At 43.5% G+C, this 26,416-nt stretch overlaps 1 protein-coding gene across 1 annotated transcript in view; it reads left to right on the forward strand.

Annotated features, from left to right (window-relative positions):
- gas7a (growth arrest-specific 7a) overlaps positions 1 to 26,416 on the forward strand; it is an 86,110-nt gene that overhangs the window by 38,224 nt on the left and 21,470 nt on the right. The window contains exons 5-8 of the mRNA XM_084329055.1: positions 13,708 to 13,797; positions 17,075 to 17,190; positions 21,888 to 21,962; positions 22,219 to 22,297. Of these exons, the coding sequence (XP_084185181.1) occupies positions 13,708 to 13,797; positions 17,075 to 17,190; positions 21,888 to 21,962; positions 22,219 to 22,297 (360 nt within the window). The remainder of the gene's footprint in view (positions 1 to 13,707; positions 13,798 to 17,074; positions 17,191 to 21,887; positions 21,963 to 22,218; positions 22,298 to 26,416) is intronic.

Here is a 26,416-nt window from a genome sequence, read left to right on the forward strand (position 1 = left end):
GTTGCGCAAGCCATCTTAAAGGGGACATGCATTATAAATGGCTTTTTCCAGTATTTAGCATTGTTTTATAGCAATAGTAGTAGTATCAATGGGTCTGTGTCTCTAATTACCATATTGACTCATCAGTCTAGTCTCTAGTTCACGAGATCTTCCCTCACTCAACTAAGCCGTTCTGATTTGACAGTATTGCTGACGTGAATAGCGACAGCAGAGCGAGTGGAAATATCTTCACTTCCTCAAACAGAGCGAGGCAGAGAGAGAACGAGCGAGTGAGGGAGAGGGAGAGAGATAGATAGAGAGGGAGAGAGAGAGGAGCTTCTGTCGGGGAAACAAACACACACGCATTTTACACACAACCTGACGCGCGGGGCTTCTCCCTGGTAGAGAGTGAGAGAGAGAGAGAGGGACCGCGGACACGCATTTGACGCGCAGGGCTTCTCCCTGGTAGAGAGAGAGAGAGAGGGACCGCGGTGCAGGAGTCTGTGAAACACGAACACACACGCATTTACACACACAACCTGGACCTCGCGGGGAAGCAGTGGCACACACGCATTTACACACACAACCTGGACCGCACGGGGGAAGCAGTGGATAGATAACTTTATGCTCTGTGTCCCTCTCTCTCTCCCTCTCTCTCCCTCTCCCTCCCTCCCTCTCCCCCTCTCTCTCTATCTCTTTCTGTCTGCCAGTCACAGACTGTGGGTGACTCTCTTATGGGCGGAGCCCATCCAAAAATAGCCTGAAATCCTGAGGCTGAAAAATTATGCTTTTGAGTACTTGATCAAAAATATAAAACAATGAATTAAAAATAATTAAAAACGTTCTGATGTGTTCCATAGACTCTCAGGAATTGTGTAAAGTTGCCCAAATAGTGCAAGAAATAGCAATGCATGTCCCCTTTAACCTTTTCACTATCACACTACAAAGGGTTAATACTTTCACTACCACACTACAGAAGGTTAACCCTTTCACCACCACACTACAAAAGGTTAACACTTTCACTACCACACTACAAGAGGTTAACCCTTTCACTACCACACTACAAAAGGTTAACACTTTCACTACCATACTACAAGGGTTAACACTTTCACTACCACACTACAGAAGGTGAACCCTTTCACTATCACACTACAAAGGGTTAACTCTTTCACTATCACACTACAAAGGGTTAACGCTTTCGCTACCACACTACAGAAGGTTAACCCTTTCATTAGCACACTACAGAAGGTTAACGTGCTTCACTACCACACTACAAAGGGTTAACCCTTTCACTACCACACTACAATGGGTTAACGTTTTCACTACTACACTACAGGTTAACCTTTCACTACCACACTACAAAGGGTTAACGCTTTCACTACTACACTACAGGTTAACCTTTCACTACCACACTACAAAGGGTTAACGCTTTCACTACCACACTACAGAAGATTAACCCTTTCACTACCACACTACAGAAGGTTAACCCTTTCACTACCACACTACAACGGGTTAATCCTTTCACTACCATACTACAAAGGGTTAACCCTTTCACTACCACACTGCAAAGGGTTAACACATTCACTACAAAAGGTTGCGTCTATTCGAATACCAACCGGTTCATGCTTCCGCGTTTGCGTTTTGCGAATCTGATTGGCCACTGCCGTTTCTGGTGCGATCTGATTGGCCACGGACGTTTCTGGTCATGTGACATGTGCGCCCAATCGCGTGACGCGCCCATTTCCGCCTCGACCAGCAGCAAACTACCTAACGCCTAGTTTATCACCGGTTAATCTTAGGCGACTCTGTCGAAGTTGGTTAAGGTTAGAGTTTGGAATCAGGGCTGGCGTTCTATCGCCATGCTCTAAGACAAACTCTAACCTTAACCAACTTCGAAAGAGTGCCTAAGCTTAACCGGCGAAAGAACTTGCCGTCACACGATTGGTGCGACCAGAAACAGCAGTGGCCGCAAAACGCGAACACGGAAGCATGAACTGGTTGGTATTCGAATACAGGCCAAAAAGTTAGCCTTCTATAGTGGCAGTGAAAGGGTTAAAGTGAAAATAAATATGTGTTCTATTGATGTTTGTCACATAACAGAACAATTTATTATTAACCACCCAGCCAAATTTGAATGATTAAAATGTTTTACAACTATAATCATTTCCAGTTTCTAAACAGCTCATCCTGCTGCTCAGACCATGCATGTCTCAGGATTGTGGGGGCGTGGTCCAACGGTCATCTGAAGTGACATTTTATTTTTACATCCAATCAGTCAAATGTTTAGCTATAAATGACCAAATCTATCAAATGGGCCCTACTTGGTTAGAAAGCTTGACTAAAAGGGAGCTCCAGTAGCTCACCGCGTACCTCGAACGCTATTTCGGCGTCGGGGACAACCGTGCGCGTCACGGATCTGGGGTAGCGAGTTCGACTCCCGGACAAGCCGTACTTTCTCAGAGTGTCTTTCCCCCCATCTATACCCCCATTCAACCTGTTTCTGTCGGTCATACTTGACCAGAAAAAGCGATAAACGCGAAAAGAACCAGCTGACTGGTCAAAGTAAAAAAAAAAAGAAAGCTTGACTAATTGACTAACTAGCAAACTAGGTTAGACCCAAATCTGAGTTTTTATTTAACTTTACCTCCCAGAGTATGGCACTAATCTTGTTAGCATGTTCATACTGCCTATGAACACAACATTTGTTGAAAACAGATACAGTCTCTGGTAATGACAATGTAATAAAAATTACATTGATATGGTCCGTATTTTAGGAGAGAAATCTGAAATTCAGAGAGGTAAAATGTATTCTGTGGTATATTTTCACAACTGAATAAACACATTGTCCTCAGAGGAAAGTCAGGTTCCTGAAACACCTGAACGCTATAATTGAATGTATATATAGTACTATTGTATGTTGTTCCTCTCACAACCCCCACCCCATAAAAGCACTTTATAAATCAGATTCATTATTATTATTATGTTATTATTATTATTAAACACTTTGACTGCCGGGAACCGCCTTTAGACGTCTTTGCTGGCCATGCTAAAGTTGCCGGAGGACGTGTTACGTCGTCCTTATATCAATATTTCAAAAATCTGCGATCGGATTCATATGTCCCCTCCGCTGGCCTGAGATCCACCAGCAGGACCCACTGAGCTCTCTGGCGGTTCAGGAGCGCCATCTGGTGGCCGATCGGCGCAATCGCCAAACAGGATGTTGCATAGAGGTTGTCCTAGACGTCCGTAGTACTTCCGGGCGCTCGCTATAGGTCATGGGACTCTGGCTCGTCACGCTACACAGTGATCGATTGGCAATAACTCGATAAACAACATGATTTGGACGTATATACCATTATACAAGCTGGAGATGGACCGGGTAAAAATATATCCCATAATGATAAGATTTCTACTCTACGATGATCGCCCAACGGCGCGCGGAGACTGGGGTGAGTTTCAGCGTGTAACGTTACCGTCTTCGATACTAACTGCTATTATCAACATTTGACCCACATTAGATGATTGGTATAACGCTGCCCACGGAATTATAAACGCCCCCTCGCCCATCCGGTCAACATCAGATGACGTGTAGTAACTTCTAGAAGTACGTCTAGTTGGAATTTTTTATATCGCGCTGATTGCCATCAAACTGTATTTCATCATCAATATAATGCATTTGGGGCTATATATCACGTTCTGGAGAAAGCTGCAGAAAGAGATGAAAACATACTTATACATTAGACCATACGTTACTATGAATATGTGAATGAAAAAGTTTAACGTTGCTACACAATGAACAATACATATAGGACTTTGAATGGGCCCTAATAATGGCAATGTAGCAATAGAATTTAAAAAGTTATAGCCCTGCAAAGAAGGGGACTTTCTCCATAGACAAATAGCGCTGGCAATCTATGGTATATCATGAATTTAACCTTAGGCAGCCAAAGTGTTAATAATACTATTATTATTATTATTACAGTCAATATTATTATTATTATTATTATTATTACAGTCAATAATATACATATACATATACATATACATATACATATACATATACATATACATATACATATACATATACATATACATATACATATTATTATTATTATTATTATTATTATTATTATTATTATTATTATTATAGTAAATGTGTTCTGTAAAGTGCAGATTTTAATGAGCAATTATACACAAATCCCCATGCCTCCAAAACGGCGTAGTACACCTTCAAAATGAACCCAGAAGCATCGTCGGAGTAGGTGCCGGTCGATCCCACTCCTCTGTGATCCATCACACCCCGAGCTCCCTCCGGTGTCGTAAAGGTATAATCTGTATTAATATACGAGTCCTAACTCTGGAGCACCTCAATAAGCACCCCATAAAAGAGAAGTGAGTGAGTGAGGCGGCCTTGCTTTAGATAAATGGTCTCATTTTCTGCTGGGCGTGAGAAGAAGATAAACAACCGGGGTGATAGATGTGGAGCCAGTGGGACGGAAAATCTGCCGCCTGTGACAATCAGGGCACGATCTCTCAGGCAGAAAATTAACAAAAAGTGACGAGTCCACGGCGTCAAGTAAATCACATTACTATTACTATAGATTAGAAAGTGACTGCCTTGTGTTTATGCATGCGTTTCTGCTGTTTACACATGTGACCCCCGCCCCTCCCCCATGCCAGGTGTCACATGCAGTGGTCATGTGATGGTCGTGTTTTGCGATATGTCCATGTGTCTGCCTGAGTGAGTATCGGTATGCTCTGGGTTTTAGCATTGTATATATAGTATAAATGTCCAAGGCCACAGAACATTACAAATAATAAAAAGAACCAGAAACAGAACCAGCTTTCCTTTGATTGGTAGGAAGAGAGTTGTCGAAGCAGTTTTCTTATCTTGTCTTGGGACTGTGGTGATGTAATCTACAGACATGCTGCGGCCTCAGTTTTTAAATCCTTGGACTATCACTCTGCCCTTAGATTCATTACTGGTGATGAGATACGACACTCATCACCGTGACCTTCATGAGAAGGTTGCACTGGAATTTTCTCATTTAAATTTCAAGCGATTCCAACGCAGTCTGAAGACGTTTGTATATACTTCAATCCCTCTGAAAGGATATATATATAAATATATATATATATATATATTAGGGCTGTCAGTTTATCGCGTTAATTAGATGAATTAATTACACAGCAAATGATCGCGTTATGAAAATGTACGCAAAATTAATAAAAGAAACAAATTATTATACTTTTTTTTTATCTCATTCATTCCATAAGAACGCAGAATAAACATTTATAGACTTTTTTTTTTTTTAAATGTTCCATTTGCATGTTCTTGGTATCTGATTCTAGGGACATCTATGGATCTCAGGGAATGTATTCCCAGTGTCAGAAATACTGTGTCTGTTACTAAGCTAAAATTGACCAGACCTGAAAAATCTAAGCAAATGAATAAAGGGAAGATGATTAAACAGAAGGTTTTGTAGATACAGTACTGAATTCTGCCATCCGGACACATGCTATTTGAAATATGATTATAGAATCTAAAATATCAGGCCTAAAATGGTTATGCGATTAAAATGCGATTAATTAGATTAATTAATTACAAATCCTGTAATTAATTAGATACATTTTTTTAATCGCCTGACTCACACTAATACAGTATAGTGGTATGAGTTCTTGTGTTTTTGCATAATGCATGTCTGAAAGCATTGGACACAGAGGGGAGCGCTTACAGATGGTGAACATTACATAAGTCTGGCCCTAAAGGATCAATTACACACTGTGTGTGTGTGTGTGTGTTCAGTCTGGGCGCTGGATGTGTTTATTTTAAACCCAGCATATTCTCAATTGTACAGAGTTGATTCATTTGATATGTGTGAATCGCTGTATGTGTAATATAGTATTTATTTTCTTTTGGTAAAGGGGATATAGTGGAGACGTGTCAACCCGGCTAAACTCAGTTTATCCACCTTGCTATTTACATTTACATGCAGCTGATGCTTTTATCCAAAGTGACTTACAAGTTCTGTACAACAGGTCAGCAGGAAACTCTGGCAGCTGAGTAAGAATGTTCATAATCAAATAATAAAAAAAATAAATAAAAAAAATGTGTAAGGCCCGACAACACACGTTAATGTCCCCATGGGCCGGACACGTCTTCTTTAAACAAGTCAAGAAGAAACATCACAATAGGTCAAGAACAAAACACCATAAAGTAATTTTTTTTTTAATAAATGCAAAATAAATGCAACACTCCGAGACATACCCCACGCGAAGGTAAGGAAAAACTCACTAAAACCTAGCAATAGGAAAAAATGCACCACAGGCAATGTGGAGGAGAGAAACCTTAGAAGGGCCATTCAAGGGGGGATCTCCCTTCTTAGATGTCGGTGATAGTGTTGCAGTAAAACAGGCGAGCAGTTGGTAAAGCATGCACTCGCATGTGTGAGTAAGTGCATGCGATAGCAACTGAACATTTTGAAAGATTAAAGATAGAGCTGATAGCGGATCTATTTGAGGCAAAGGGGCGGCTCACAGAGGGTTGCATCCTCCCGGTCATCATCACGGGACGTCCAACACTCCGGTCATCACTCCGAGACAGCCACTCACAGGGAGACAGAGAGACGGGACATGCGTTAGACAGTTCGCGTGATTGTGATGGGCGGACATAGCAATAGATACAAGTGGTAAGCATATACAGTATGTGAATAGAATAGATATATGTAGTAAGCATATTATGTGAATAGAATAGAAGTACTTAACCCAGCAATGAACTCCACGTCTGAACCACGTTGACAGACCACGGACAGAAGACGGTAAGAAGCTGATCCATGGTCTCGGTGGTGCACGTAGAACAGTCACTGCAATCTTGGCCAAGACCCAGAGACATCCACCACCTTAGTCAGCACTACGAGACAAGCACTCAGAGAGATGGGGGGGTTAGAGAGTTCCCATGTTTGTAGTGGGTGGAGATGGAGCAATAAATACATGTAGTGAGCATATGCATACATGGTGACAGTAGAATCATAGTATATAAGAAATTTGTGAAATTGAGTAATAGATAGAGCTACTGCAAGCGTATGGATACAGGATGAGATACAAGACAATAGCCCAGGGCCGTATGCCCCGGGGGGCAGGAAAAGCCACTCAGAAGGTTCAGCACTGCAGGCCAGACAGAAGGCGATATGAAGCTGTTCCATGGGACCGGTTGAGACAGAGACAGGTTAAAAAGGTTCTCCCATGTCTGCAGAAAAGCAGACATGGGAGCAAATAGACATCCTAACTAAACTAGACAGATTAATCTAAGGGTCAGTCCCCGACCAGGTGAGATCGGGGTAGGTTGAAGGAGAGAGAGAAAAGATGGGTCTTAAGCAGGGATTTAAAAGCCTCGACAGCAGGTAATTTGTTCCACAGGTAGGGAGCGCGGTAGACAAAGGCTCTGTGGCCGGCGGATTTCTTTTTAACCCTAGGAATCGATAGAAGCCCCGCATTTTGTGAGCGCAGAGCATGAGCGGGCGAGTATCGAGAGATACGATCAGATAGATAGAGCGGTGCGAGCCCATTTAAAAAAATTTAGGTGAGGAGTAGCACTTTGAAGTCAGATCGGGCTTGAATAGGAAGCCAGTGTAAGGCGGACAAAACTGGTGTGATGTGATACAATTTTCTAGTTTTAGTTAGTATCCGTGCAGCCGCATTTTGCACGAGTTGAAGATTTTTAATGCTTGAATTAGGTAGGCCTGAAAAAGGTGCATCTATATTTCTTCAGTGTTGAACTTGGGTGCTACAGTCTTAGTAGAGTGCATAGTAGTAAAGACATTATTAGCATATGCCCGGAGGTAGGCGGGAGTTGTTCCCTTCGCTGCACGGTATGCCAGGTCAAGGACAGTGCAGCTCTCTAAGAAGTGGGATAACGTGGGCTAACTTCGGTAGGTTGGAGACCAGGCGGAATGCTGCATTCTGTATTTGTGAAGGTTTGCTCACTCTTTTCTTTTTAAACTGACATAAATCTTAATGATTGAAATTAGGGGTGTAACGATGCATCGATTAATCTAAATGCATCGATTCTAATGTGACGATTCAACTGCATCGATTTGAAAATGTTAGAATCGATTATAATATAAATGAATAAAAAAGATTATAATAAAAAAAAATAAAAAATGTAATGTTTTTTTTTGTGTATTGTTTTTATTGACCTATAGTCCATTCATGCTGAGTGAATCAGTTCCTCCAGCCACATTTGTGTATTCAAAATTGTTTGGGGAATTAACTGATCTAGAAAATGAATAGAAAATTAATCGAATCAAATCGAATCGTGGTCAAATGAAGAGATTTCATCATGCATTGAATCGTCGCCTGAATAATCGTAATCGAAATTAATCATTGTGAGGTCGCATCGTTACACCCGTAATTGAAATGCATAATAGCATAGATTGTAGTAAGTAAGGAGGACCATGTTTGCAAGTTACATGAAAATAGCATCTTCTTGAGGAAATTTAACAAAAATTATACTATTCTTGAAAAAAATGTATGCTCACTACTGCTCGCACCCTACTAGTAGAGTCCCTAGTGCTTTGGGTGCTGCGGGGAAGCCCACACTAAGCTGGCCCATGCATATTAATAAGGTAGGCGATACTGCCACCTGGCGGGATTCAATCGTCATTGCAGGTCCAATCCACACCCACAGGCCCGTGCGAGTGCTTAGTATGAGAAAATCGGAAAAAAGGAAAAGGGAACTAAAAATGAGACATCTCGTTTTTGGCACTCAACGCTTGGATTTCAAACACGAGAAATCTTGTTTTTGGCGCTGAATGAGTTATATATTGATTATTAATGGCATTACTGTGATCATCAACCAGTCAAATCCCTGATCAAGTCTCAAACCCTGCCCTCTTTGCTTGATCTTCCAATCACAACCGTTGCTTCCCAATGACAGAGGGAACAACTAAATCTAGCTTTTGCATCACACATTTTTTTTATTTAAGCTTTATTTACCCAGGCAAGCAAGCAAGAACAAATTCTTATATACAAAAGCAGCCTGACCAAAAAGCAAAGACCTTTTGAGGGAAGGGGGGGCGGGGGGGGAGGCTGCAACAAAAACAAGGTTATGTACATGCATACAAGTAAATAAAATAAAGAATTACAGTAGCAATAGTATACAAGGAAAATTACAATAAATAAGGGAGAGAGAAGGAAATAGAGGGAAAAGGAAGAGTGAGAACCAGAGGGAGAGAGAAGAAAGGGGGAGAAGGAGGGAGGTAGGTGAGGGGGCTTAGGGGGAGGAGAGAAGAGTCTGAGGGCTATGCGTGCGATTGGGAGGCAGTCAGCAGGTGCAACAGTCAGTTATGATCTGTTGCAGATTTTGTTTAAAAGCAGTGAGTGATGTGAGGGCAGTGAGTTGAAGGGTGTTTTGTAACTAAGGTGTTCCAGTCAGATGCAGCAGCAAATCGGAAGGCGTTACAGACAGAAACCGTGCAGGCTTTGAGGATGAGGTAGGTATTCTCTCTATCTCTCTCTCTCTCTCTCTCTCTCTCTCTCTCTCTCTCTCTCTCTCTCTCTCTCTCTCTCTCTCTCTCTCTCTCTCTCTCTCTCTCTCTCTCTCCCTCCCTTCCTCCCTCCCCCCTTCAGGCCCTATGGGTCACCATCTTGTGGCTGCTGTCACCACATGTGAGCATATTTAGTCATCCCTGCCCTTTACTCTCATCTGCAGGACACAAACACATGTGACCCCACTCTCTGAATCACAAACATTCCTCTGCTCAAGTTTCAAGTTCAAGTTTCTTTAATATTTGTCATACAGAAGTACAGAATACTTTTATACAAAATGCTTCTTACTGTTTCGCTCCAGAGACTGTGTTAGACAAGATAGTATGAAATAAAATAGTATAGCATGTAAAATAGAAGTAAAAATAGAGGTCACAGTGTTCAGTATAGACATATGTACAATGTTCGATGCAGAATAGAAGTAACTGAGTTACCATACAATATACAATATACTATGCAATGTACTAATATACAATACTATATAGTGCAGAGCAGAAATGGGATGAGGTACAATTTAGGTACAATTTACAGTAAGGTGTGCGAGTTGTAGTGCAAATCCTTTACCAATAAATATAAAGTGTAAAGTGTGTTTAGGTGTTCTAAAGTGTGTAAAGTGGGTGCTGCAGTGAGTTGCCCGTTTAAAGTGAGTGTGTGCGTGTGGATGTGTGTGCTGTGTGCATTTGATGGTTGCTGCATAGTGTTTATTGTTCGTTGAGCAGCCTGATGGCCTGGGGATAGAAGCTCCTTCTGAGTCTTTCTGTGCTCGCCTTAAGACTCCGGTATCGCTTGCCTGACCGCAGCAGTTCAAAGAGGCAGTTGTTCGGGTGGCTGGAGTCCTTGATGATTCTCTTAGCCTTCCCCCTGCACCGCTTGTTGTAAATGTTCTGGAGGGTGGGAAGCCCCCCTCCAATTGTGCGTTCGGCTGAACGTGTCACTCTTTGTAGTCTGCTACGGTCTTGTGCAGTGCTATTCCCAAACCAGGAGGTGATGTTGCCAGTCAGGATGCTCTCGATTGTACATGAGTAGAAGTTCCTAAGGATCTTCTGACTGACTTGGAACTTCCTTAGGCGCCTGAGGAAGTAGAGTCGTTGTCGTGCATTCTTCACAACACTGTCAATATGTGTGGTCCATGTCAAGTCCTCGGATATGTGGGCTCCGAGGTACTTGAAACTGTTCACTCTCTCAACCGGTGCCCCGTCGATGCTGAGTGGGCTGTAGTCCTTGACCCCCGACCTCCTGAAGTCCACAATCATCTCTCATATCAAGTCCTCCTCTGGGTAGAAACTTCCAAATCTCACAGAGACACTGGAGTGGTATCATTTTACCATTACATCTGAGCAATAACAGGTTAATACAAGCATAATAACAGGGTAATATCAGGATAATAACAAGGTAATACCAGGGTGGTGTAAGTGATTACTAATACATTTCAGTAATACAATGTCATTTGGTGGATCCAAAGTGCTGTACCGTACCGTGAATGTGTACATGTTTAGCGTGGGTGGGAATCGTGTGGAGGAGAATAGCCGGAGCAAGGATATACTCAGTCAATATCGAGTATCGAAATACAAGTAAGTCAAGAGTTTTATGGCCGATGACTCCAGAAAGATACAGGCCTCGTATCCTCCATAGAGCTCCTAGAATAGAAACCTTTATACGGACGGACCAAAAGGGGGTGTGGTCATTATCTGAAATAAAAAATATATAATAATAAATATAACCCTAACTAACCTTACTGTCATGTCCTAATATACTAACCTACACTGTAGCACTGATTGATTGATTACAATTGTATTAACAGATTGCAGAATGGGTACAATACAGTACGGCTCAATACACACAATTGTTAAGGGGATGCAGACCAGAGAAAGACTTTCGTCTTGTTTACTACTTGTTTACTGTTTAATGACATTTATGACATACACAACATACAGATATACAGATATACTGTATATCATGACATTTATGACATACACAACATACAGATATACAGATATACTGTATATCATGACATTTATGACATACATGACATACAGATATACAGTACTGTTACATGATATACATGACATACAAAATATACAAATATACAGTACTGTTTAACAGAGATCCTGACAGAAACTATATACATTCGAGGGGGAGGAAACTGTACATTAGGAGGGGGTTGTCGGGGGTTTGGACATTTACGGGGGCCAGTTCCGAATTGCAGCCTCCCGTAGGTGCTCTTTGAGGGCAGTTTTGAAGGTGGGTAGGGATTGACATTATTTTACTGCTGTGGGTAGGGCGTTCCACATTGTTGTGGCATAATTGCGAAACGTGTTTAGTCCCTTGTTTGTGCGGAATCTGGGTTGAACATGATTTGTGGAACTCCCTCTAGTGTTGTGGTCGTGGAATTCCCTGACCTTTGGGAAGTATTTCGAAATGTACATGGGTATCTTAGTGGTGTAGTGTATCTTGTACACAAGGCCCATTGCAAGCTCTGTCGTCTACTCTAAGCCATCCTAGGATGTCAAAATGGGCAGGGGTGAGGTGGGTTTTAGCCAGGAGTAAGGTTAAGCAGTAGTCTGACCAGTTTGTAGTCTTGTTTTTAGTGCCTTTGAGGTGCTTTGGTACCATGAGGTGCAAGCATAGTCGTAGTACCCTTGAATGAGTGCTCCTGTTAGAGTCTTCAGGGTATTCTTGCTTACCAGAGAGGAGGTCCGGTACAAGAATCTTGTTCGTTTGTTGACTTTTTTGATTACATTGGATGCCATTTTGTCACAGGGAAGATTTGCCTCTAGGATGGAGCCCAGGTATGTAATTTCATCTTTCCTTGTGACAATATTCTCACCCACTGTAACAGAGAAGCCATTGGCCTTGCTGAGTTTGTTATTTGATCCAAAGAGAATGGACTAGTTTGTTATATCAGCGAGCCAGGTGCAGATTCTGCCGAGTTCAGAGCTGAGGGCTTTTTCAACCTGCAACTTGTCCCTGTCAGAGACTAGCAGGGCTGAGTCGTCCGCGAACAGGAACAAGTTGCAGTCCCAAGCTGATGACATGTCATTTGCATAAATTAGGAACAGTAAGGGTCCTAGTATGCTTCCTTGTGGAACACCGCAGCTCACTGAGACACTCAACACTTTGATGAACATTGTTACTCAGCTGATAGAGTTGTGCCCTTCCTGATGACTTGTCATACAGAACTTGTAAGTCGCTTTGGATAAAAGTGTCAGCTAAATGACTAAATGGGAGGGCTGGAGAAGGGTGAAGGGGCGAGGAGGGGTGACCTGATGTCAAGGTGAGCTAGGGATGGGGAAAGAGGGGGAGGGAGACACATGGGGGCCGGAAGGGGGATGGTTTAGGTATTGGAGATGATGAGAGACAAAGGGTGGTGACTGATTGATCAGGGGAGACAAAAGGATTGACTGGAAGACAGAACATTTGGGTATTGGGGATTAATCAATGGAAATTGGGACTACAGTATGCTGGGGGGGAAACATATAATTACTACCACGCCAGCACAGTGTAACCACATACTGTACGTGTGCAATGTTATTAGGTTTGGCACCTGAGAAGGACGTGTTTGACGTGTTTTCCCGCACACGATAGGGCGCAAAGCCACAGCTCATTGGCTGCAATACTCACCTTCTATTTGAAGATGTCTGTGCTCGAATACTATGACTTCTAGAGGCAAAGCGTGGGTATTTCAACTTTGTTTGCCTGGAAACACAGATGGTAGTTCCTAATAATGTGGAATCAGGGCTGTGAAAATGCAACACTGCTAGTCCCATCCATCTCTGTTCCTATGTAACAAACCATCGGCTTAACTCACACGTTGAAACAGTTTGCTTCGCCACTGGAACAGGACTGTTCTCAGGTGGTGGACTTGCATGAGACTGTGTGCATTATTTCATCTTAGTAGTCACAGGAGGCTGGCGAGCAGAGGGGCCGCAGTTCAAGCCAGGAAGACTGCCGAAACGTTGTTTACACGTAGCTGATGTTCGGATGAGATGGGTAACTGTAGAAGCAAAGAGTTACTATGTGGGAAACAACCATCTATAGACCTGTTCGCTGTATACGTCGGACTCAGTGTGGACACCGGAGTAGAAAGGAACGTAATCCTTGTCAGAAAAACGGGGCAGACTACAATATATTTTCACGTGACTCAGTTGGTATTGCTGAATCTGTTTTCCTCTTCCTTTGTTTCAGATCAACTGTGTGACCTTCCCTATGCCTGGAGAAGGTCCAGATCAGCCGCTTCTCAAGCCCAATGAGTGGAGCTACTGTGACTACTTCTGGGTGAGGAGACACACTGACCTCACAGACACAATGAGTGGAGCTACTGTGACTACTTCTGGGTGAGGAGACACAATGACCTCACAGACACACATCCTTGTGATCGGCAATGAACCAATAAGAGGCCTTGCACAGAATATTGGTGTAGTTGTTGTTCTTCAAACATGGCTGCCTGTAACCATTGGCAACCGTTTTTTTTTTTTTTTTTTAAGAAAGGTATTCTATGCTGTACCAATCACATTTTAGTATAGTAGTAGTAGTAGTCGGGTTTTTTTCAGTCATCACACACAATACAATAATATGCACTCATCATTCCAGACTGTCAAAAGTCTTTGATTTTGGCAGTGACTGAAAAGGTACAGACTGAAGCATAATGTGTATATGCCTGTCCTATATTCTTATCAAATTAAGCCTTAAAAAATAGGTATACAAACCATTTATTTTAAACCAAAAGTGAATTACTCATTCTTAAATGTATATCAGCATTGTTCCACACGTTAATCCCTACATTAGAAATACACCTCCTTTTAATCGCCCAGTAAACTTACAAACGTCTCTCAAATCATATTTTCTTTACTGTTTTGAAAAAAAAACGTTGCACACAAGAGAAAAATTATGGAATTGACCTGTCTCAAACCCTGCCCTCCTTTCTTGATCCTCCAATCACAACGGCCGCTTGTTGTCGAAGTTGTTTAAATGGTCCAGCTTTTCAAAACTTCAGTAGAGAGTTTGACGTTGACAGACGTCAGACAGATGTGGATAGATATATACGGTATATACAGGGCTTGACATTAACACCCGCCACCCGCCAAATGCGGGTAGAATTAGGCTGTGGCGGATAACTCCGTCATTCTACCCGCCACAGTGGCTAGTGACTTTTTTTCTATGAAAGGTCTGTCTGTATGTGTGTGCGTCTAGCGTTTTTTTTTCCCATGGCCATGTGCGTTATAAAAAAAAAATGTCTGCCTTTGATTGGCTTGCATTATGCAAAGACCAGCCCTGATCTGCCTCTGATTGGCTCTGATCATCACCCTGATATTCGCTGAATGACGGGATAAACAAAAAAGCCATGTGGTACTGTGAAACCTGAAACCGTGCCCACTTCCTCATTGAGCGACACCACAAGTTTGCTTTTGGAGCATCAACTTTCTGAATTGAAACGTTAAAAAAACACAGCGTCTCATACTGGTTTCATAATACAACGAGTTAGCTCTCAGCACCATGGACAGCTGCCCCAGATGTCTCTCTCTCTCTCTCTCTCTCTCTCTCTCTCTCTCTCTCTCTCTCTCTCTCTCTCTCTCTCTCTCTCTCTCTCTCTCTCTCTCTCTCTCTCTCTCTCTCTCTCTCTCTCTCTCTCTCTCTCTCTCTCTCTCTCTCTCTCTCTCTCTCTCTCTCTCTCACACACACACACACACACACACTAAATAGAGGACTAGACATCAAAGCAAATATTGGTAACAAAATATCACAGTGCTCTACAATTTAATTAATTATGTTTGTACTTAGTTTTTGTAATTACATACTCATTGTTACACAGTGTACTTACCGCATTACACTTCCTTAACATTAACAATAACCCTAACTATATTCCTAATCCTAACCCTGACCTTATTCCTAGGTATTGAGTCAATTCAATGCAGTAAGTACATTGCAACAATGACTAAGTACAATACTTGTTATACTGTCATTACACAAATAGCTACACAGGAACAGAGAATGTAAAGTGTGACTGTCTGGGTGGTTGGGATGTTCGGGTGGGGACAGATGTTATTGGATTAGATGTTATTTTATCACACACCACACTACTGACACTTTTTGGGTGGGGGCGCGTGCGAGTGTGGGGATTTTTGGCTGGTGAAAATGCTGAGTGGCTAGTGACTTTGGAAAACCACTAGCCACAGTGGCTGGTGAGCCAAAAAGTTAATGTCAAGCCCTGGGTATATACAGCATTATTGTACATGCTATCATACAGAATACACCGGTATACTGGTACAGTCAGGGACCAGTCTCCTTTTGATTAATTTTGTTTATCTTCAAGGGATGTCTTTGCTGGGAAAGTTATAGTCTAACTTAAAACACTTTAACAATTTTTTTTTATATAAAAGCACTCTGAGTGCTTTATGTGAATCAATATGTGAATAAATCGGCTTGCATTGATGGTGGCTGACAAATGATGCAAGTGACTCACGTGACAGAGTGGACCAATCACCATCACTCTCAGCACTATCCTTTATATCTATCTCTGCCAGCCAGGCCCAAATGTTTCCAGTTTTTATAAATGACCACGTGCAATTGAACTTATATCATGACACAGCTGCACTGAAACCAGCGGCCTATATTCCCATCTCCCCAAGCTGCGGCTTTACTTGCAGTTTGCGGTCCGTGTTCTTTGTGGCGGTCTGTGTGTTCTCTGACCCGCGGTGCTCAAAGCCACGGTGTGAAATGAATCTCTCACCTCTGGTGCCACGTGGTACGACCGCATCCGACCCCCCCGACCCTGTCACACACCAGAGAGAGGGAGCTGCTCCTGGCTCAACCCTGTTGACACACACACACACACACACACACACACACACACACACACACACACACACACACACACACACACACACACACACACACACACACACACACACACACACACACACACACACACACACACACACACACACACACACACACACAGAGATACACACATTCACCCATGCATATTACAGTATATAGGCTACAAACACACACACACACACACACACACATCCACATATGTACTGTATACACGTGCATGCAGTATATAGGCACCAGTACAAACACACACGCACACACACACACACACACACACACACACACACACACACACACACACACACACACACACACACACACACACACACACGCACCCATACATATTATGCACACACATACACGCACCCATGCATATTATATAAAAGCACACACACAAGCACATACGTACTGTATGCACGTGTATATATAGGCACCAATACACACACACACACACTGTACATACATACATACATACATACATACCAATGCACACACATACATTGCATTCTGCCCATCAGCAAATGACACACCTACGCATGCCCCTCCCTGAGACACGTGTGGGTCCTGATTCACAGGTTTATACACATGGTTTCTGACTCACCCACTAGGCACAGAGGTGGGTTTTCTTTTACATCTTGGTTCATGAATTGAGGTCATGCTGGCTCAGGCTGTAGTGGGCCACATGTGTGTGCTTGAACGATGCCCTCCTCTCCCTCAGACGGACAAGAAGGACCCCCAGGGTGGAGCCTCCGTGGCGGGCTTCGAGGTGCTGCTCCAGAAACAGCTGAAGGGGAAACAGATGCAGAAGGAGATGGCAGAATTTATCCACGAAAGGTAACGACTGTGAATGCGAGTTCGGCCCGAACTGAAATGTGCTGAAAAGAGCGTGTGGGGTTCCAAAATAAACAAATCGAGATTAAATGCCGGAGCTCACATTCCCATTATAGGGAGAAATACTCCTCAAACTGAGATTACAAAAAGGGGATTTTAACCCTTTGTAGTGTGGTAGTGAAAGGTTAACCTTCTGTAGTGTGGTAGTGAAAGGTTAACCTTCTGTAGTGTGGCAGTGAAAGGGTTAACCTTCTGTAGTGTGGTAGTGAAGGGGTTAACCCTTTGTAGTGTGGTAGTGAAAGGTTAATCTTCTGTAGTGTGGTAGTGAAAGGTAAACCGCCTGTAGTGTGGTAGTGAAAGGGTTAACCGTCTGTTGTGTGGTAGTGAAAGGTTAACCTTCTGTAGTGTGGTAGTGAAAGGGTTAACCCTTTGTAGTGTGGTAGTGAAAGGGTTAACCCTTTATAGTGTGGTAGTGAAAGGGTTAACCTGCTGTAGTGTGGTAGTGAAAGGGTTAACCTTTTGAAGTGTGGTAATGAAATGGTTAACCCTGTATAGTGTGGTAGTGAAAGGGTTAACCCTTTATAGTGTGGTAGTGAAATGGTTAACCCATTGTATTGTGTTAGTGAAAGTGTTAACCCTTTATAGTGTGGTAGTGAAAGGGTTAACCCTTTGTAGTGTGGTAGTGAAAGGGTTACCCTTTGTAGTGTGGTAGTGAAAGGGTTACCCTTTATAGTGTGGTAGTGAAAGGGTTACCCTTTGTAGTGTGGTAGTGAAAGGGTTACCCTTTGTAGTGTGGTAGTGAAAGGGTTAACAGTGCCCTCTCACGTCACTTTATGGAACGTCAGATGGCCTCGCGAAAAACTGCTTTTGCAGTTTGGTCATCTGTGGTTGAGAAGTGGTCTCCTGTCTCTTGCGAGCGCCAGAGCTCCTGCACCGGCTCTTCATCCTCAAACAGCATCATGTCAGAGAAGCGTGACTCACCAAAGGATGATCGCCCTGCATCCATTTTGCGTTCGCTTTTGGGAGAAAAGGCTATTATTAGTCGCCCCTTGCCTTCTCCTATCACCTCTAATCTTACCTTATCCCGAGCTGCGTTTAATGTGCCTTATCATTATACAGCAGTGCTCTGGCGGTGTTATCATGGTGTCATCATGGATTCATCATGGTATTTATAATCCATTCCTGTGTTCTTTCACCCTCAAGGCTTTTGATGCGGACTTACCCAGGACTACTGATAATGATCTTTCTACCTTCTTCTTTTCTTTTTTGAAGGGCAGGGTCATCTCCTTAAGTCAAACATTTCTGTGGTTAAGTTTTGGATAGATACAATTAGACCCTTCCAGCTTCAAGGGCATCCTGAATATTGGGGAATCGGTAGGTTTCAACACGGGATATGAGATTTGTATGTTTAGTATTATACATTTCTAAATTGTTCTGAAACTTAAGTAGTTACTTCACTGCCAGTTTCATATACAATGTTCCCCTCAGGAACAATGCTAACATCTAAATCTAAAAATGTATTATTTACTATGTATAATTTCCTATTTATATATTAATTCACAGGGATTTATGATTGGCTCTGGCACATCATTTGTTATCATTTGTATTAATCTGTATTAATCTTCAAATTTAACCCATTCCATTTCAGAGTCAACCCTAAGATACCTGCTCAATTAAACCATACACCCAGACTTGTTTTGTAAGAACATTAAAATTGATCTTTATTGGGTAGATAAAGCACAATATCAAAACTAACATGTAAGTCTGTGAATAAAAGGATTCTAGTGAAAATTGTTCCAACCAACCCCATTGCTCTCTCCTTTGCAAGTAGCTCCACTTCCACCCACAAAAGGTCTCATTGACTCCCTAGTCGTGGGAATTTACTGAACATTCTCTCACGATTCACAAGGCTCCTGCCTCCTGAATCCTTCTGGTAGACTGGTTTTCATGTTTCAGTGGCTTGTTTTGTTGTTTACTTTATTTGATCAAGGGGGACAGCTTGGGAGTTCAGCTGTCATAAAGCCAAGGGAACGGCCAGTGTGACCCTCCTTACATGTCATGCTTCTTATAACTTTACTCAGGTAAAGTTGGGTAATGTTTACTCAGGTGAAGATAGGTACGGTTTACTCAGGGGAAGATATCTAAGGTTTACTCAGGGGGAGATATGTAAGGTTTACTCAGGTGAAGATATGTAAGGTTTACTCAGGTCAAGATAGGTAAGGTTTACTCAGGTGAAAATAGGTAAGGTTTACTCAGGTGAAGATATGTAAGGTTTACATGTACAGTTTCTAAGTCAAATGTATATACTCCCTTTTCTTGACTCCTTCTGTATCACAAACAGTACTGTATTTGCAAATCTGGTATGTCATAAATGTATAGATGTAGCAGTACTGACTATCTGTATGTCATGTATGTCATATATGTCTATATGAATTGAAAATGGGGGACCCTGATGGAAACAAGACAAACGTCTTTCTCAGGTCTGCATCCCCTTAACAATTGTATGTATTGAGCCGTACTGTATTGTACCCATTCTGCAATCTGTTAAATAAAGTTTTCATTCATTCATTCATTCAAGATAGGTAATGTTTACTCAGGTGAAAATAGGTAAGGTTTACTCAGGTGAAGATAGATAGATAGATAGATAGATAGATAGATAGATAGATAGATAGATAGATAGATAGATAGATAGATAGATAGATAGATAGATAGATAGATAGATAGATAGATAGATAGATAGATAGATAGATAGATAGATAGATAGATAGATAGATAGATAGATAGATAGATAGATAGATAGATAGATAGATAGATAGATAGATAGATAGATAGATAGATAGATAGATAGATAGATAGATAGATAGATAGATAGATAGATAAATAGATAAATAGATAAATAGATAAATAGATAAATAGATAAATAGATAGATAGATAGATAGATAGATAAATAGATAGATAGATAGATAGATAGATAGATAGATAGATAGATAGATAGATAGATAGATAGATAGATAGATAGATAGATAGATAGATAGATAGATAGATAGATAGATAGATAGATAGATAGGATAATTTATTAATCCCCCTGTGGAAATTCTGTAAGGATTACTCAGGTGAAGATAGGTACGGTTTACTCAGGTGAAGATATGTAAGGTTTACTCAGGTGAAGATAGGTAAGGTTTACTCAGGTTAAGATAGGTAAGGTTTACTCAGGTGAAGATAGGTAAGGTTTACTCAGGGGAAGATAGGTAAGGTTTACTCAGGTGAAGATAGGTAAGGTTTACTCAGGTGAAGATATGTAAGGTTTACTCAGGTGAAGATATGTAAGGTTTACTCAGGTGAAGATATGTAAGGTTTACTCAGGTGAAGATATGTAAGGTTTACTCAGGTGAAGATATGTAAGGTTTACTCAGGTGAAGATATGTAAGGTTCACTCAGGTGAAGATAGGTAAGGTTTACTCAGGTGAAGATATGTAAGGTTTACTCAGGTGAAGATAGGTAAGGTTTACTCAGGTGAAGATATGTAAGGTTTACTTAGGTGAAGATAGGTAAGGTTTACTCAGGTGAAGATATGTAAGGTTTACTCAGGTGAAGATAGGTAAGGTTTACTCAGGTGAAGATAGGTAAGGTTTACTCAGGTGAAGATATGTAAGGTTCACTCAGGTGAAGATAGGTAAGGTTTACTCAGGTGAAGATATGTAAGGTTTACTCAGGTGAAGATAGGTAAGGTTTACTCAGGGGAAGATAGGTAAGGTTTACTCAGGTGAAGATAGGTAAGGTTTACTCAGGTGAAGATATGTAAGGTTTACTCAGGTGAAGATATGTAAGGTTTACTCAGGTGAAGATATGTAAGGTTTACTCAGGTGAAGATATGTAAGGTTTACTCAGGTGAAGATATGTAAGGTTTACTCAGGTGAAGATATGTAAGGTTCACTCAGGTGAAGATAGGTAAGGTTTACTCAGGTGAAGATATGTAAGGTTTACTCAGGTGAAGATAGGTAAGGTTTACTCAGGTGAAGATATGTAAGGTTTACTTAGGTGAAGATAGGTAAGGTTTACTCAGGTGAAGATATGTAAGGTTTACTCAGGTGAAGATAGGTAAGGTTTACTCAGGTGAAGATAGGTAAGGTTTACTCAGGTGAAGATATGTAAGGTTTACTCAGGTGAAGATATGTAAGGTTCACTCAGGTGAAGATAGGTAATGTTTACTCAGGTGAAGATATGTAAGGTTTACTCAGGTGAAGATAGGTAAGGTTTACTCAGGTTAAGATAGGTAAGGTTTACTCAGGTGAAGATAGGTAAGGTTTACTCAGGTTAAGATAGCTACGGTGAGTAAATGTCATAAGATAAGATAAGATCCTGTATATGGTTACCCTATATGAATGTCCCTCAGGGTACATATGAGTAAATATCCTAATTTCCCTCCCTGGCCGTTACACAGGAAGCCATGCAGAAAAGAAAAATTGAAGTTTTTGCTCTGTTACCAAGGGATTAACCGCATCGTTAGAGGTCAAGGTTCTGTGTGCCATTTGGATGTCAGCTGTGGTAATTTGGCTATTAGAATGCTCAGTCTTTCTGCTCCAATGCGTCTCTGAAACTGTTCACTTTTTTTTAATATTCTCTCCCTCACTAAAGCGGTTTTGGCCCGCCCTTGAGCCCTGGTACCTCAGGGTTTTGTATCTGGCTCTGTCTGTTTCAGGATAAAGATAGAGGAGGAGTACGCCAAGAACCTCTCCAAGCTGTCTTTAAACCCCCTGGCTGCACAGGAAGAAGGGTGAGGGAGTGCTTGCTTGTTAGATAACGGTTGCATTTTATTCACGTTTGGAATCAGTGTGCTGCACTTCCCACGGTTTTGCATCTTAAATTGAATCCACCTCTAGAACATTTTCATATGGGTTATAATGAGACCAAGAAAGAATAATAAGTGTTAACTATAATATCAGTTAATAAAACTATATTTCAAATAGTTTTCAAACCAAGTAAACACAGATTCATATTCCTAAGAGATTGTCCACTGACATGTGTTTCAGAACTCTTGGAGATGCATGGACCCAGCTGAAGAAGAGTCTTCATGATGAGGCAGAAGTCCACCTGAAGTTCTCCAACAAGGTTGGTATTACAGTAGGATACTTACCAGGGCGTTTAGCAGATTCTTAACCTTAACCCTTTCACTGCCACACTGTAGAAGGTTACCCTTTCACTACCACACTACAGACGGTTAACCATCTGTAGTGTGATAGGTTAACCGTCTGTAGTGTGGTAGTGAAAGGTTAACCGTCTGTAGTGTGGTAGTGAAAGGTTAACCTTCTGTAGTGTGGTAGTGAAAGCGTTAACCTTCTGTAGTGTGGTAGTGAAAGTTATAACCCTTTGTAGTGTGGAAGTGTGGTAGTGAAAGTGTTAACCCTTTGTAGTGTGGCAGTGAAAGTGTTAACCTTCTGTAGTGTGGTAGTGAAAGGTTAACCTTCTGTAGTGTGGTAGTGAAAGCGTTAACCCTTTGTAGTGTGGTAGTGAAAGCGTTAACCTTCTCTAGTGTGGTATTGAAAGCGTTAACCTTCTGTAGTGTGGTAGTGAAAGGGTTAACCTTCTGTAGTGTGGTAGTGAAAAGGTTAACCTTCTGTAGTGTGATAGTGAAAGGGTTAACCTTCTGTAGTGTGGTAGTGAAAGCGTTAACGTTAGGTTATGGCTATAACCAAGTTCTGTTAGTTAGGGGTGACGCTTGGCATCACCTACTGCACTCCCTCGCGTACGTGCACGCGTACTGAATAACATTCCACAAATATACCTTTAATACCAGTATTAGTCTGACCACACCCCTCATCAGCTTACCTTCATAAGCAGGTGTGTGGTCACCTGCTCTCCTCCTTCCCAAGCTTTCACCACAAGGTGAGGTCAAGGGCTGCAGCGGCCGTCTGATGCCAAGCGTCACCCCTAACTAACAGAACTTGGTTATAGCCATAACCTAACGTTCTGTTTCGTTAAGGGGCTCTGCTTGGCATCACCTACTGCACAAGGGAGGCCAAGCGGAGCCGCTGGCTGACAAATACACCCCGCTGACAGCCCCCCACAACCATCAGAACAGGGAGGGCCTGTTCTGACCCCCCCTAATGGAGGGCATCCCCCCTATTAGGGGCTTCACGGGAGGGCGACGGACCCGACCGTGCGAAGAGGCACTCAAGCAACCCAACGCACAGGGTGAGCAGACCGTGGCTTGACCCCACGACTACACCCACGCACAACCCGCATGCCACCCGGGAACGAACGTAGGAACAACCTCGTCACTGCCCCCAGAATCACGGGGTCAAGGGCAAACCCAACCCTGTGGCAAGGCCGTAGCAGCGGAGCGCGAAGGAAGACCCAGACCCACCAAAAGGACTGGACTCCCTGGAATGGGGGCCCGGAGAAGGCCATGATGCCAGCATCAAGACCCCACCAGGGGGGCACCTAGTGACCCCGCCCCCCACATCGCCAGCGTATTCGGACAAAGGTCCCTCAGCCGAGCGGGCCCTGTCCTCCCCAACAGCACACCGCCTGGAACACAGGCCCTGCAACAGGCAGACAGCATGGTCATAACACACAAGAGTTAACCAACGGAAGCAGGCAGTGCACCGGGGAAAAAGACCAGGCAACAGGCTGTCAACCCAAGCCTGGAAAACTGCGGACGAGGCAGGCGCCAGAAAGGACAGCTGAAAACAGCCACCCCGGCGGAAGGGGCGTATGCTGGCGTTGTCGCATAACCAAGCTTTTAAACAGCACGTCAGAAGTGGGATCCATAGACCACTCGGCCCCTGACAGCTGCCCACAGAAAAAGCCCATACGATCGGCAGACGTCATGAACGTGCAGGGGCACCCTCAACCGGAGAACCGGGAGTTGACACTGCAGCAACACACCAGAGAACCAACCACCCAGGCATCACCCCATGCAACGGTTGGTCCCATAACCCCACAGGAAAGAAACCCCAAAACACATCTGCGGCACCGCCGCAGCCCGCGTTCCGGTTCCCAACAGGGCTATCCCGGGCCTACGGGTCAACGAGCATCACCCCGGACCGGGCCCGGTGATACGGGGAGCACAGGGTCCCCCGAGGAGGTTAAACCCACCCAACAGGCCCCTCAGCGCCAAAACGCAAGAGAAGAGCGTAAAAATGGAAGACCAGCCCCAGCACCCCGCACTCGGTATTCCCAGGAGGTCACCCAACCAAGTACCAACCAAGACCAACCCGTACAGCGGCCGAGATCCGACGAGATCGGGCGCGTACAGGTCGGCACCTGTACAACGCACCCAACAAGGGTCCCATAACGTTCAACCCTGTGACACCCGGATCGACCTAGCATTTTTCCCCCTGAAAAAACCCCAAGTCCCTCAGGGTACCAGAACAGCAGATCTGCATCCCCAGCGGACAACGGGTGCAACTGATCTGGACCAGCGCGACCAGAACCAGTCCCGTGCCCTAATCACGCCGACCTGCCAACCCCAGGAGAAGGGGCAGATATGCGCGTTTGATCCCAACACAAAAAAGAAGGCGCCACCCAGACGTGTCGGTATGAACCGCGTCCGGTGGCCCACCCCTAGGGCGTGAGACCCTTCCCCATATGTCCAGACCCATTCCGTCATCATCCCCTGACATGAACGGGAACCCATCGACAACACACAGGATGTCGGAAGAGGAAAAACCCCCATCCCAATTGCTCCATAAAAACGCTGTTTCACCCAAGCAAACAAGGCGCGCTAGTCAGCCAATGGCCCAAAAGCACATCCTGTGTGAGGTTTTGTCCGTTGCTCACCTACTCGCTCTGTTCCTTTAAGCCTACTCGCTCTGTTCCTTTAAGCCTACTCGCTCTGTTCCTTTAGTTTTCTGTTAATCAATTGCACTCTCCTCACCTCACTAGCCCCCACTTCGCTCACAGTGTTTATTTGCACCGAAGATTCTATCACGTGGATTTGTGTTTGGACGTTACTCACAGTGTGTATATACACCGAAGATTCAGTCACTTGGATTACTCTGTTTTGGGACCTCTCCTGTCACCTGCTCTGTTCCCAACTGAACTCTGAGCTAACCCGCTCCCTCTCTCCCCCTCGGTCCCGTTTACCACCTCGGAGATCTGCCGAGAGAAATCTGCAGAGCGGCTCTGACGTCCACCGTCTGCTTCCTCAGACGAACCATCCCGGGAGAGGCTGCAGAGCAGCAACATTCATTAATGCTTGTATCCCAGGCTTTGTCTGTTTTCTCTGTCCCAGTATGCAGCTCCAGCCCTCGCCCTGTTCCAAGGCCTTACCCTGTTTTCTCCTGTCTAGTTCCTCCAGTCCTCCCTCTCCCCAGCCCGCCTCCGCGAGCCTCTGTCCCTGTTTCCCCTCTCTAGTCCTCCTTGCCCTCCCTGTCCAGTCCTCCTAGTCCTCCTAGTCATCCCGTCCTGTCCTCCTAGTCCTCCCCGTTTCCTGCCCTTGTCCCTTGCCCTGGTCCTTCCCTTAGCCTTCCCCTTAGCCAGCTCGCCTCTTAAAGGCACTGTGCCTAGTTTCCCTTTTCTTGTTTCCCTGTAATTTGTGTTCTCCCTTAAAGGGACAGTGCCGTTTTCTGTGTGTTTCAATAAATGCCCAGTTCTTGGCTTACTCTCATACCTGTCTTGTGTTGTGCGATTGGGGTCGGTTACAAACCATAACATCCTGAGCCAGCACTATGTGTGCGTTTGGACATACCCACATCAACAATAGGCCGTTTAGACCACCATATTGAATCCCCAAGACGCCCAGGGAAACGACAAGAGGGGCGAGATGCAATCAACTCCATGAATGAATGAATGAAAAAATTTACCCAACAGACTGCAGTACAGGAATACACACAATAGGATAAGGGGAGGCAGACCTGAGAAAGACGTTAGTCTTGTTTCCATCAGGGACCCTCATTTCCAATCCATCAAGACACATTCAACTCTTTATAAAAATAAAGAAAAGGCATCACCCGTATGACCCAACTGCACAGCTGGGAGTAAAAACCCTGTTTATCACATGATTTTAATCCAGTCACTCCTTTTAATCAGAGTGTAAGACCAGACCCTCCCAGAAACACCTTCCCACATGAGACTACGGTCAAGAAAAAAGATATGTAAACTGTGAGACACGTGACCAATAGACTCAAGTTTGACACATAAACCGGGCGCAGCAGGCCCGTAAGCCCTGCGCCCAACCTCGACATCTTTAAGACACCAGCTCTTGGCAGGGCCAGCAGCGGCGGC

Source organism: Notolepis coatsorum, assembly GCF_963971535.1.
Source record: "Notolepis coatsorum genome assembly, chromosome: 14".
NCBI classification, from domain to species: domain Eukaryota; kingdom Metazoa; phylum Chordata; class Actinopteri; order Aulopiformes; family Paralepididae; genus Notolepis; species Notolepis coatsorum.